Source organism: Ranitomeya variabilis, chromosome 6 (assembly GCF_051348905.1).
Source record: "Ranitomeya variabilis isolate aRanVar5 chromosome 6, aRanVar5.hap1, whole genome shotgun sequence".
Taxonomy (NCBI): Eukaryota; Metazoa; Chordata; class Amphibia; order Anura; family Dendrobatidae; genus Ranitomeya; species Ranitomeya variabilis.
The window spans coordinates 195,648,192-195,662,606 of NC_135237.1; the positions used below are offsets into that span (position 1 = coordinate 195,648,192).

Genomic DNA, 14,415 nt, shown 5'->3' on the forward strand with positions numbered 1-14,415 from the left:
TAAAAAACACACAATACATTTATTTTTGTGTTGCCTTATTCTGAGGGCCATACATTTATAATTTTCTGTCTATGAGCGGTAATAGGGCTTATTTTTTGACGTCATAAGATGCAGTTTTCAGTAGTATCATTTTCAGAAACATACAACTCTTTTGATCATTTTTTATTACACTTCTTGAAAGATGGAATGTCCAAAATAAATGGTAATTCTGGATTTTTTTTCTTAAACAATTCTCAATTCTAATCAGCTTAACATAATTATTTTATACTGCAGGTCGATATGATAATGACAATACCCAATTTATGTATTTTTTTTATGCTTTACTATTTTTTTGGGTTTGCCATATTCCGAGGCTCATAACTTTTTAATTTTTCTGTTAACAATGTAGTATCAGCATTTGTTTTTTTGCAGGATAATAAATAGATAGCAGATAATATAAAGTATTATATTTATTTTTTCTTTTTATAAACATATTTTTTTATTTTAGTTATTTTTCTATCTCTTAAGAGGCTTGATCATACAATAGTTGGATCAGTTATACTATACACTGCTATAGCACAGTATTGCTGTACATAGGTAAATCTCAGCTCTCCTATGGAAGCCAGCGTGTGGCTGAGCTCCACAGGAAGACTAACATGGCAGTGACAGGGGGTCATCATCATGTGAAACAACACTGTGAGCACAGCTACGAAGTGGTGCTATAGTTAGGCTCCCACGCCATATACTTAATCAACATAAAACTTAGCACTCAACTTAAGATGCTGGAACAGAAGAATTTATTTTGCAGTATACTCTAAACGTTTCGGTTCAACATGGAGTTTACCGCTACTCGCGCCTGGCGGCATGCACGCCTACACCTCGCTCTCCTAAAGCACTTCTCTCTGCATACCTCGGCTGTGGTTCCCCAGCATAGAATTTTTGTGGCCCACTGACTTCCGGTCCCATTCATCACATGAATTCTGTATATGTAACTGAAGAAGGTTCATGTTGAACCGAAACGTTTTGAGTATATTGCAAAATAAATTCTTCTGTTCCAGCATCTTAAGTTGAGTGCTAAGTTTTATGTTGATTAGGGAGTCATCATCAGACCCAATGCTGATATGAAATGCTTTACCGAGGGACAATGGGAATTGGTCAGATTAACACCCTGTATGAGAATTTAGTTGTCTACAGGGGCAGAACCCCAATAAATATGACCCCCTCACTAACAGGTCATAAACTTAATCTTTATTATTAATTTTATGTATTTTTATAAAATATATGCATTAGATGGGGTATAAATAAAATAATTTTTGCCCTACAGATAAATTGTTTTAGTTTCAACTATATTATTTAGCCATTGCTTATCAAGAGTATTATAGATGGCATCCCAAGGTGTCATCTAAAGATAGAGTGGCAAATATTAATTACATAAAACTTAGACATGCAGCAAGTCTCTTCAACATGTTTCACCGAATTCTCACTGTCATCAAGGAATGGGTCAAAGGTGTGGAATATCTATAGTGCTCAATCTTCTGTAGGAGAGGTATAGCCTACCGCAGCTATGCACTGGTCAGCTAATCAGAAGCCATAGTGACACTTTCAATCCTTCCCCTGCTGTGCTGGTGCTAGGTATTGGAGTGAGACTTACACCTCTGGAGAAAAGGTGAATCCACTGACACCTCTGCAAGTGAGGTGGGCCAGTCCAATCCTGCACATACAGGTTTCAACAAGGGACTTTGATGTTGTTTTTGAAGCTTTTTGTGGGTCATAAATTCAGAGAAAGTATAAAGATCAACTTTTGGTTCTTACAATTTTTTAGCCCACTTCTGGTTTTGGCTTCTAAAGCCAAAAAAAACCCGACAAAGTTCTCAATAAATTATTGCAATGTTGTTTAGTTACATCGCATTTACCCTCATATAGGATTTGAAAGAAGTTCAAGTGTGTGTATTAAAGAGGTTGTCCACTACGTTTGCATTGATGACGTGTCATTAGGATAGGTCATCAATGTTTGATCAGTCCGAATCTGACACCCCTGCCGATCAGTTGTTCTTGGAGTCAGCTGAAACTGCTGAATCTGAAATCAATAGGAGGCGGATGTGTAGTACCTTGCCGCGGCCAAAAGATGGAGCAGCTACGCAATCGAGAATTCCTGGCCAGTGACCACCGCCAACAATGAGAACGGCTGATCAGCAGGGGTGTCGGGCCCTGAACTATCAGACAGTGAGTGCCCTATCTGAAAAAGTAGGTCATCAATGAAAAAGTAACGGACAACCTCTTTAATTGAAAAGTCTATGTAAACACTAAAAGCCTTTTCATGGAGTGAAAAGCTAAAATACATATTGCCAAGATTACTGTGGATTACAAGGTTACAATTCTATATTGGTCAACCGATGGATTAATAAGGGACAGTTGCTTTGTTTGATAAACTCAGCCAATTATGATTGCACCAACAAAAATCTTATACTATTAAGTTGATTAGCTTGAACGTATCCTCATAATTTTAAATTGACCTCACCTGACATTTGGGTCATATCCTGTGCCTCATCTGTTTCCATGTTTCTCTGATTATCTGTAAATTAAATTTTAAAGACTGTTAATATTTATTTAAATGGATTGTAAACTAAAATCTATAATTATTAAACTATTCTTCCTTTACTCTTGTTTCCTTCTGTACCTGCCCGGGAATCAGACAGGAACAGTCCTTCAGCCTTTTTTTTTTATCAAAAAAACAGAATTACTAAGATGTATGAAGAAATATCATTAGTAGCACAGGAGGACCAAATTTGTTATTTATTGTTAATTTCCTACTGCATAATAACCCAAAATGCAAACTGACTGCAACAAAATTAAGCAGAAAATTAAATGGCCTTGGGTCATTGTAGGCACAGAATTCATTCTCTCGGCTGATCCATACTTATGTTCCTTTTAATTTACTGAGCATGCATCGATGAACCTTGAGTCAGCTTGGTGACACGCGTACAATCAGCAATCAAAAACGAAAGCAATTTGCTGAAGAATGTCTCATTTGCCCAAGCAAGGCTGCATATCTGAGCAGGAACTGTCGCTGGCTCTATTAATAATGAATACACCTCAAACAGTAGCAGATGGGTAAAACAGAAGCTCTTGTCTTAAACATATAAGGAGTCCCATAATCAGACCATACTGTCCTTCTTCTACTTAGGGAGAAGTGAATCTCCCAAAATAGCAAATAAAGCCCGGGAGAGAGAGACAAACCAGACCTTCCTGTTTAACTTAACAGATGGCTCCACAGCTTTGGAACAAATAGTAGGAAACACTTGCCCCTCTGTTGCAACACGTAATGTTCTGAAGACTGAGTTGCAAGTACAAGGAAACACGAGGGAAATACAGACTTGAGGGTAGCTAGGTATAAAGCAAGCAAAAAGTTTGGTTTGCGCTGAGGACCTTGGTGGTGCTATTCTCATGTGTCTCGAGTGCACATCTGGTGGCTACACAGTCAAGTGTCTGGAGCCAGATCCCCAAACAACTTATTCAAACATTTAAAACATTTTTGAACAAAATAGCAAGTTTCATCTCTGTTGCTTTTTTGTAATAGTTTCTACATTTTTTTTCTACTTTTTACACATTTTTGCACCTTTACATGTTTTGCTACATAGACATAATAATAATGAGCACTTCTAGTAAAATGCTGTCTCAATTCAACACCACTGCACATTTGGACAGGTAACTGTAAGTGTTAGCATATCTTTAACATATGTTACAGATACACTCAGTGGTAGCAATTTTTAAATAATAAGAAAAAATGTTTGCAATCCAGTACTACTTTCTCACTGCCCCAGGTTCCCTGAATAAAAGGTTTATATCAAAATGGTTGCCTTATCATGACAATCCTTTTTTTGTACTAAAACCACCCTATTAGCATTATGTTACAGGTCAAGAAAGCCTGAGAGAAGACTTTCTAGCTGGCTATAAATTTTTCCCTACTGCTTTAAACTGCAGTGAACATGCCTTTTAACAAGGTTCTCCTATGTCAACTAAGACCCGACATCTAAATCATTAAATTGCTGGGATTGGTGGTCTCACCCATTCATGACATGGGCCATGTATTTATGGTACTATAGCTGTGTAGTGAGAGTCATAGATATTTTGGGATGGCAAAGGCTGAAAGTTGAGCATGCACTGGTAAAGCGGGTGTTTTCTGTACATTGCATGACTCCAATCCTAGTCATTAACTCCCTTAGATGCTGCAGTGACCTAATGTCCAGAGCATAAATGCAGCTGAACACATGGAGGTGGGTGCAACTGTGACGTGATTGCAAGGTGCTGTTAATGCATTTCAATAGGAGATGGAACAAACCGTTCCATCTTTCATCTCACAGCAGTCAGTGTGGGGCTAGGGAGATACAATAGAGCGGATTCTGATTATAAACACTTTCAAGTTTAATCGAATGGCAGTCAGATCCACTTCCCCCCACACTGACCGCCATGAGAAGATGGAGGTTTGTAATTACACTCAGCTTTGCTAAATGAGAGCTGTCTGTCACTATATGCCACACAAAAGAGAGAGCCTGCTTTAAGCTTATGTAGAGGCATGTTTTTTTTCCTCTACATCACGTTTACTGCTTATGATTGGTCAACCCCATCAGGGGAAAAAGTACACACCCTTAGAGACAAATATCTGGTAACATGCAACTGACAGAGTGAAGGTTGATTCAGCTCACATGACGCCAAGTTTTGATAAAACTTCAAGTTTCTTTAATCAGGGTTGCTTTAAAAACAGTTAAGTGTCCACAAATGTGATAATGGAACTGTGTCCATAATGGAAATGTGGGAGGAACACGGGGAAATTGGATATTATAACCAGACACTTTTTGAACGTCACACACAATCTTAAACATACCGAGTCTAACATTTTTGGACACTTACCTGTTTTTAAAGCAACTATGAATAAAGAAAATTGGTGTTTTACTGAAATTTGGCATCCTGTGAGCTGGATCAACCTTCACTTTTGCATTGCTGTGCGCTCACAGTAGCGCTGATCACATACTGCTGGATAGATTGAAGCTGCAGGAAGGTGAGGCGGTTCCTTTCCTTTCTATTGTATAACATACAACTGACACCTAAGCATCAAGTAGTTCTGAGTATTCAACAATGGTGCCAATTAAAAACTAAACCCTCATCCTCCATTTCAGGATTGGGTCCCTGATGCTCCCTGCTGATATACGGTTACACTGGCTTCAAACAATGGAGCCAATATACCACATGTGACTGCAGCAGCCAATCACTAGTCTCAGAAGTAAATCACCTGTGACCAAGGAAGCGATTAATTAGCAGCTGATATAACCAATTCAATTTGGATCACTTACTAAATATAGAAAGTATCCTTTGATATATTACACAGCATAAATGTTCTCATCTACGTAGCAGTTAGTGCTTTTAAAAAAAACAAATATCATGTACTATTAGTTGCGGTTTTGATGTAAACTGTGCTAATTGCACCACATGTTCAACGCACAAACAGTGACATCATGAATTCAGTTTTCCATAGAAACTGTGACAATAAATGGAGCTCTGACAATGATTGCTGTAAAAAAACATGTATTATCATTTTTGACAAAACATTTTATCCAGTAGTTTGGGGATGTTGGTCTATGGCCGGGATCACACATGCGAGAAATACGGCGGAGTCTCGCATGTTAATACCCAGCATTGCTGCCGTCACTCAGGAGCGGAGTGTGCGGCTGCACGTATTGCTATGCGGCCGCACGCTCCGCTCCTGAGTGACGGCGGCAATGCCAGGTATTAACATGCGAGACTCCGCCGTATTTCTCGCATGTGTGATCCCGGCCTTAGTGTTAACATTGCCCAGGAAATTCTGGCTGAAAACAAGAACCCTGTGAGTTATATCAGTATATTGCTATATCAGAAGATTCATTTGCAGAAACATGGAGTGAAGCAGATGCTTATGATCCAGCTTACATATCCAGTTTGGATGCAGGCAGGAAAGTATCCCGATCCAGGGAAACAACAAAATTCCAAGTAAAAGAAAAAATGCAGGACTGCAGCTTCACCAAGGGGTCTATTCACCAGACATGCACAATTTCAACCTCGATTAACCTGCAGTGCTGCAGTCTTCTCTTTCACTTAGAATCCATCATGGCTACAATAGATGTGTTCATGGCCCTATTCCTCTCCCAGTGCTGCCTTCCTGTGCTTGATTGACAGCTCCTTTGCTGTTTGACTTCAAGCAAAGCACCTGCCAGTCAAACAAGCGGAGGCAGCACTGGGAGGGGAAAATGGATGGTGTGACAGAGGCTTGGGAAGAGATTTCACTTGCCAAAAGCACCTCATTCTTATTTACACTTCAATTCAAATGCTGATTTATTGGCAACAGAGGTACAAACTGTCTGAGCAAAAGGTATAGCTGGACTTGTCTTAGAAATAGTTACATGTGAATATAAATAGTTTGGTGGGGAAATCCTGCTAATTACGGTTAAAACTCCCAAAATGATTATACAGCTATTCTGACATACATATTCAAAGTAAGTACACCTTATTTAAAAATGTCTGTATTGTGAAATCAGCAAACAGATCATCTGTAAGTACGGTAATAATTACACTAAGGTGACTACTAAGTTATCCAGTAACTGCAAGGAAAACAGCATTATTTGATGGCTATCCACATAATGCATAGATGGACCATGTCTACCGGAGGGCTCTCAAAACTGTTCACATGTGCATTCCCTTTAAAGAGACTGTCAGCACAAGATGACTGTTCAAACCAAGTCCCGCCGCTCGGTGCTTTATGGTGGCCTATCATTTATATACATCTTCCCACCTGCTTGGTTTCCTTTTATCTCTTATCTTCTCTGGCTTTGTGAAACAAGAGATGTCAATCAAAGAAGATGACGGGGGTATGGAAATTGAGGAAAAACAAGCAAGTGGAAAGGTGTATATATATATAACTAGCTCCGCCATGAAGCACTGAGCGCAGGGACATAGTTTGAACAGTCATTATGAGCTGACAGAATCCCTTAAAATTCTCTACTACAGTTATTTCACTGTTTGTTAGTCAGACCAAACCTTTTCAGGACCTTTAGCAACAGCTGTCAAGGAGTAGATGAAGATGTTGGGATCCTAAGATTAATTAAAAACATATACATGGAAGGGGTAGAAGGAATGAGTATAATGACAATTCTATTCCTCTGTTAACTTTCTTTAATTCTTTCTTTGACGCTAAGTTTCACACCTAGCTGTATTTAAAATAAACAGGAAAACACCATTTCCTGTGCTCATTTGCCTCCTCTGCTTTTTATCCTGTGTGTGGTGTTGCAAAATGATCTTTACCAGTACTTGAAAGATTAAAAATGTTTCTTGTGCTAAATGTTATTTATATATTTTTTGAAGTAATACATGATTACTTATGATTATAGATAGATAGATAGATAGATAGATAGATAGATATGTTCAAAAGATGAAGGCAGCACTCTAAAATCCAATATTCAGTGGTTTATTGACCCATGATAACATTTCGATGTTTCGTTCCAAGCATTTGGAACGAAACGTCCCCTTTTTATCATGGGTCAATAAACCACTCAATATTGGACTTTGGCATGCTGCCTTCATCTTTTTGACACAAATTGACGTTTGGTTTTGCCTGGGAGGCTTTGCACCCACTTATATTTTTTTGCCTCTACTAGTACTGTAGCTACTGTATATTTTTGAATATAGATAGATAGATAGACAGGTAGATAGATAGATAGATAGATAGATAGATAGATAGATAGATAGATAGATAGGATTTAAAATGTTCCATTAGGACCGAAATGTTGCCACATGGGCTAATATAAGTCCACTGTTTTTGCATAATTATTTTGATTGAGTGCTGCCTTTTTTTTATTATTATATTCAAAACTTGGAGAGTGGATGTCTTGAAGTCCTTCTACGGTTATTAACTTTTGTGCTGCTTCAAATTTCAATTTGGATCTAGATAGATAGAGAGATAGGTAGATAGATAGATAGATAGATAGGTAGATAGATAGCCAGACAGCAGTGGGGCACCGACAATGGAGGTACACCACGCGGCGGCATTGTATGTACAACTGTTTCAGCATCCTGGATGCCAAAACAGTTGATAACAAAGATGGGAGAGGGAGCTGTCAGCTGGCGCTCCCTCTCCCATCGTTCCCCCTCTGCGTCTGAGCTCTATCATCTCAGTGCAGAGGGCGCAATGACAATACTACAGCGCTCCCTCTGTGGCGAGCAGTGCAATGTGTCAGAAAACGATGAGGAAGTCCGAGCAGTGGTGAGCAGTGGATTTTTTTTTTTATGTATGGATCATTATATGAGGCCCATTATACTGTAATGGGCTTTATGTTGGGCCCTTTACACTGAATATGTGGGGGCCCATTTTACTCTATGGAGCACTATGTGGGGCTAATTATACTAAGTAGGTCCATTATACTGTATAGAGCATTACATTACATTATGCTGTATGAAGCGCTATATTTGGCAATTACACTGTATGGAGGACTATGTGGTGCAAAAAATACTATATGGAAACTACAGTACAGACCAAAAGTTTGGACACACCTTCTCATTTAAAGATTTTTCTGTATTTTCATGACTATGAAAATGGTACATTCACACTGAAGGCATCAAAACTATGAATTAACACATGTGGAATTATATACTTAACAAAAAAGTTTGAAACAACTGAACTTATGTCTTATATCCTAGGTTCTTCAAAGTAGCCACCTTTTGCTTTGATGACTCCTTTGGATATTCTTGGCATTCTCTTGATGAGCTTCAAGAGGTAGTCACCGGGAATGGTTTTCACTTCACAGGTGTGCCCTCTCAGGTTTAATAAGTGGGATTTCTTGCCTTATAAATGGGACCATCAGTTGTGTTGTGCAGAAGTCTCATGGATACACAGCTGATAGTCCTACTGAATAGAATTTGTATTATGGCAAGAAAAAAGCAGCTAAGTAAAGAAAAACGAGTGGCCATCATTACTTTAAGAAATGAAGGTCAGTCAGTCCGAAAAATTGGGAAAACTTTGAAAGTGTCCCCAAGTGCAGTGACAAAAACCATTAAGCGCTACAAATAAACTGGCTCACATGAGGACCGCCCCAGGAAAGGAAGACCAAGAGTCACCTCTGCTTCTGAGGATAAGTTTATCCGAGTCACCAGCCTCAGAAATCGCAGGTTAACAGCAGCTCAGATTAGAGACCAGGTCAATGCCACACAGAGTTCTAGCAGCAGACACATCTCTACAACAACTGTTAAGAGGAGACTTTGTGCAGCAGGCCTTCATGGTAAAATAGCTGCTAGGAAACCACCTGCTAAGGACAGGCAATAAGCAGAAGAGACTTGTTTGGGCTAAAAAACACAAGGAATGGACATTAGACCAGTGGAAATCTGTGCTTTGGTCTGATGAGTCCACCGTGTCTTTGTGTGACGCAGAAAAGGTGAACGGATGGACTCTACATGCCTGGTTCCCACCGTGAAGCATGGAGGAGGAGGTGTGATGGTGTGGGGGTGCTTTGCTGGTGACAATGCTGGGGATTTATTCAAAATAGAAGGCATACTGAACCAGCATGGCTACCACAGCATCTTGCAGCGGCATGCTATTCCATCCGGTTTGCGTTTAGTTGGACCATCATTTATTTTTCAACAGGATTATGACCCCAAACACACCTTCAGGCTGTGTAAGGGCTATTTGACCAAGAAGGAGAGTGATGCAGTGCTACGCCAGATGACCTGGCCTCCACAGTCACCAGACCTGAACCCAATCTAGATGGTTTGGGGTGAGCTGGACCGCAGAGTGAAGGCAAAAGGGCCTGGGAACTCCTTCAAGATTGTTGGAAGACCATTCCCGGTGACTACCTCTTGAAGCTCATCAAGAGAATGCCAAGAGTATGCAAAGCAGTCATCAAAGCAAAAGGTGGCTACTTTGAAGAACCTAGAATGTAAGACATAATTTCAGTTGTTTCACACTTTTTTGTTAAGTATATAATTCCACATGTGTTAATTCATAGTTTTGATGCCTTCAGTGTGAATGTACAATTTTCATAGTCATGAAAATAAAGAAAAATCTTTAAATGAGAAGGTGTGTTCAAACTTTTGGTCTGTACTGTATATAGGAGGAAATTGACTTTGTTAAGGCTGCAAAGTTGTGAGATATGCTCTTCTGTGACCCCACTGAATATTAAGGTTTTCTTCTTTTGTTTTTCATTTTTTTGGGGGGAAACAGAACTTCTTTTATGGAGCCCATGATTTCTATGTACGACCCTGACAGATGAATATTTTAGCATCATGTTGTCATGTGAATTTTGATAAATTAAAAGAGGTTACATAGTGGAATTCACAATGATTTCAGATAACGAGCTATATCCATCAATAGAGAAAGTAACAACACAAGCCCACTGGCATTAGCATAAAAAGCCTTAGTGGAGAATTTTTAACAATACTTTACAAGCAAATTAAGGTGAAATCCCATGGAAAAAAAAACATTTTAGTTTGACAGATTGCACAAAACATAACAATTTTTCAATTTAAATTAAAGTGGTCAGTTGTACAATGAGAAAGTCAAGTCGTCAATGGGTCCATGTAAACACGTACTGCGCACGGATGGCGACCGTGTGCTGTCCGTGTGCGTATTTAAAGTCATAGGGTTAAAATTTAAACAAATTATTTCTAGACACGGACACACAGACAGCACACGGATGCCACACGGATGGTACACATGGACACACGGATTTGACAAATGGACACACTGACACGGATATCTCCGGTACGTGTTTTTCTGGTACCGGAAATATCAGAACGTGTGAAACCAGCCTCATCTGTACTATGTCAGAAGTACATAAAATCAGGAGCTTAGTCAGACTGTTTCTTTCCTCTTGTATGGGCAGTGTAGCAATTCCTTCTATTGCGCAGGCCTGCCAATCTGAATCAGCCCAATCCAAGAGTCATTTTCTCACCATCATTAGGTAAGACATTCTAAAAAAGAAATAAAAAGAACACCGGGGAGCCCTGTACTTGTCAGAACACAGGAGTATGATTCAATTAAAAATGTTGCTCAACAGGGAAAAAATATTTAAACCCTTAGTTAGCTAATTTTGACCTTGATGACCAGGCCTAATTTTAGAAATCTGACCAGTGACAATTTATGAGGTAATAACTCTGGAACGCTTCAACAGATTCCAGTGATTACGGTATAAGATTGTTTTTTTCATGACATATTGTTCTTCAATACAGTGGTAAATTTGTTTGATATGACAATTTGTGAAAATATTGCAATTTTGGCAAATGTTTTGAAAAACAAAATTCATAATTTTCAAACTTTCAATCTTTATATCCTTACACCAGTTAGTCATGCTGTACAAAAAAAAATTAATAAACATTTCCCATATGTACCATATATACTCGAGTATAAGCCGACCCGAGTATAAGCCGACCCCCCTAATTTTGCTTAAAAAACTGGAAAAACTTAATGACTCAAGTATAAGCCTAGGGTGGGAAATGCAGCAGATACCGGTAAATGTCAAAAGTAAAAATAGATACCAATAAAAGTCAAATTAATTAATGCATCAGAAGGTTAAGTGTTTTTGAATATCCATATTGAATCAGGAGCCCCATACAATGCTCCATAAAGTTTATGATGGCCCCATAAGATGCTCCATATTAAAATATGCCCCATATAATCCTGCATAAAGGTTAATAATGGCCCCATAAGATGCTCCATAGACACATTTGCCAATATAATGCTGCACAAATGTTGATTATGGCACCATAAGATGCTCCATAAAGATATTTGCCTCATATAATGCTCCACAAACGTTGATTATGGCCCCATAAGATGCTCCATAAAGATATTTGCCCCATATAGTGCTGCACAAACGTTATGGCCCCATAAGATACTCCATGCAGACATTTGCCCCATACAATGCTGCACAAACGTTAATTATGGCCCCATAAGATGCTCCATAAAGATATTTGCCCCCCATATAGTGCAGAACAAACGTTGATTATGGCCCCATAAGATGCTCCATACAGACACTTGCCCCATATAGTACTGTACAAACGTTGATTATGGCCCCATAAGATGCTCCATACAGACACTTTCCCCATATAATGCTGCACAAATGCTGATTATGGCCCCATACAGACACTTGCCTCATATAGTGCTGCACAAACGTTGATTATGGCCCCATACAGACACTTGCCCCACATAATGCTGCACAAATGCTGATTATGGCCCCATACAGACACTTGCGCCATATAGTGTTGCACAAACGTTATGGCCCCATAAGATGCTCCATACAGACACTTGCCCCATTTGCTGCTGCTACGATAAAAAAAAAAATCACATACTCACCTCTCCGTCGCTCAGGCCCCCGGCACTTTCAATATTCACCTGACTTCGTTCCGGTGCCGCTCTATCTTCAGCGTCTTCTGCACTGACGTAAAGGCAAAGGGCGCGCACTATGCACCGAGTATCGTAGGTGCTCGTGTCACATGCTCGAATCCCCGCCATTCATGTTTCGCGGCTGTTAGCCAAAAAAACATGTGGGGATAGCTAGTGTTTGGCAGGCAGTCCTCGCATAAAATAGCAAATAATGAAAGAAAGAAGAATTCTAAAATAAAAAAAAAATAATCTGACTAAAGGAATGACACAAGGGGAGATGATTTATTAATTATTGACTTTTGATCACTGTGAAAGGGTCTATCAGAGTGATCAAGTCAGAAACCGATAGGAAAATTCCCTGCTGTTGCCGGGTGCCGGCCGGTAGATCTCGGCGGAAGCATTACGCATGCGCTCGCCATCTCTTTGGAGGGATGCGGAGGGCCAGGGGACGGAGCAGGAAGCCCCTGGGCACGTAATTTTTCTCTCCTCTGATATGTATATCATGTCAGAAGAGAGATGAATGATTTTAATAGATGGCATACTTTTTTTTTACGTGATCAGGGACTGGAAAAACCAGCCCTAATCGTGTTCTCCAGAGTCTCAGCTACCCTAATAGCTGAACCCCCGGAGATTTTTGGACTCTGGAAGGGGGAAGGGGGGCGCTATACTATTATTCCCAATTGCTGTTTTAAAACTAATAAGGCCCCTTAGCGGCCGATAGGTTTTATACGTATCTGTGGTCGTTAAGGTGGTAAACATGGGAGAGCCCATTTAAGTACATATACTTTGACAAGAATACAGGAAAGTAGTACACACACTGAAGCTAAAAGATAAGATCACTTTCTAGGCCTTCTATTTGTTCTATAAGTTAGTGATTTTGTTGAGCCAAAATATTACCTTTTGTTTTTTAATGTAACAGAGACCATTTAGAAGTTTTCAATACGAATCCATTAACTATTACCATTCTAACAAAAATGGATGCACAATTTCATTTTAGCATGCATTACCTTTTATCCCCTTAGCCAATTTTTTAAATTTTGTATTTTGTTCTCTCCTTCTTTCAAGAACCATAACTTTTTTATTAATTCGTCCATATAGCTGTATGACGACTTGTTGTTTTTTTTGTAAGACAAGTTATAGTTTTGAATGACAGCATTCATTTGACTATTCAATGTTCTGAAAAAATGTGAAATTTTGAAAAAAAAAATGCAATTCTGTCATGTTTTATAAGGCTCTGTTTCTATGGCATACATTCTGTGGTAAAAGTTACAGTACTATGCATTATGGTTCTCCAGGTCAGTATGAGTATAGCAACAACAAACTTGTACAGATTTTTCAGATTCTGAAAGCTTGAAAAAAAAAATTGGAGGAGTTAGTGTTGCCATATTCCAATACCCCTAATATTTAATTTTGTCTACTGACCTGGGTGAAGGCTGGATTTTTTTTGTAACAAACCGACAGCTTTACTGATACCACTTTTGGTTGTAAACGACATTTTGATCTGTTTTAATGCATTTTTGGTTGGAGTGGTGACCATAAAAAATTCCTTTTCCGGAGATTTAATTTTTTTTTTGTTACAAAGTTTACCAATGAGGTTAATTAATTTTATATTTTGATAGATCGCACCTTTATGAACGTGATGATACCAAATGCTTTTTTTTCATAATTCTACATTTCTTTCTTTTGAATGGAGAAAGAGGTGATTGAGATATATATATATATATATATATATATATATATATATATATATTGTAGGAGTCTACACTCGCTTGGCTGCGGTTGAGGTAGGCACAGGGAGCAGTATTATTGAAATGTCCAGGCAAGATTATTAAAACTGCATAAACCTCTCTGTGTAGCCAGAACAAACGAACAGCCTTTTCCGGCACAAGGTGAAAAGCAAACCAAAAATATTCCCTCCATATAGTACTGCGGGTCCACCTGCTCAAGTCAGTGTCTTTAAGGCCGGCGTCACACTGGCAAGTTTTACGGACGTAAGAGCGCAGAAACTACGTCCGTAAAACTCGCATAACATACGGCACAAT

At 39.0% G+C, this 14,415-nt stretch overlaps 1 protein-coding gene across 10 annotated transcripts in view; it reads right to left on the reverse strand.

Moving 5' to 3' along the window:
* Positions 1–14,415, reverse strand: part of IKZF1 (IKAROS family zinc finger 1) — a 203,279-nt gene that overhangs the window by 163,408 nt on the left and 25,456 nt on the right. For all 10 annotated transcript variants that reach the window (XM_077269374.1, XM_077269372.1, XM_077269375.1 and 7 more), the window contains exon 2: positions 2,498–2,551. In XM_077269374.1, coding sequence (XP_077125489.1) covers positions 2,498–2,537 — 40 coding nt within the window. In that variant the 5' untranslated portion in view covers positions 2,538–2,551. The remainder of the gene's footprint in view (positions 1–2,497; positions 2,552–14,415) is intronic.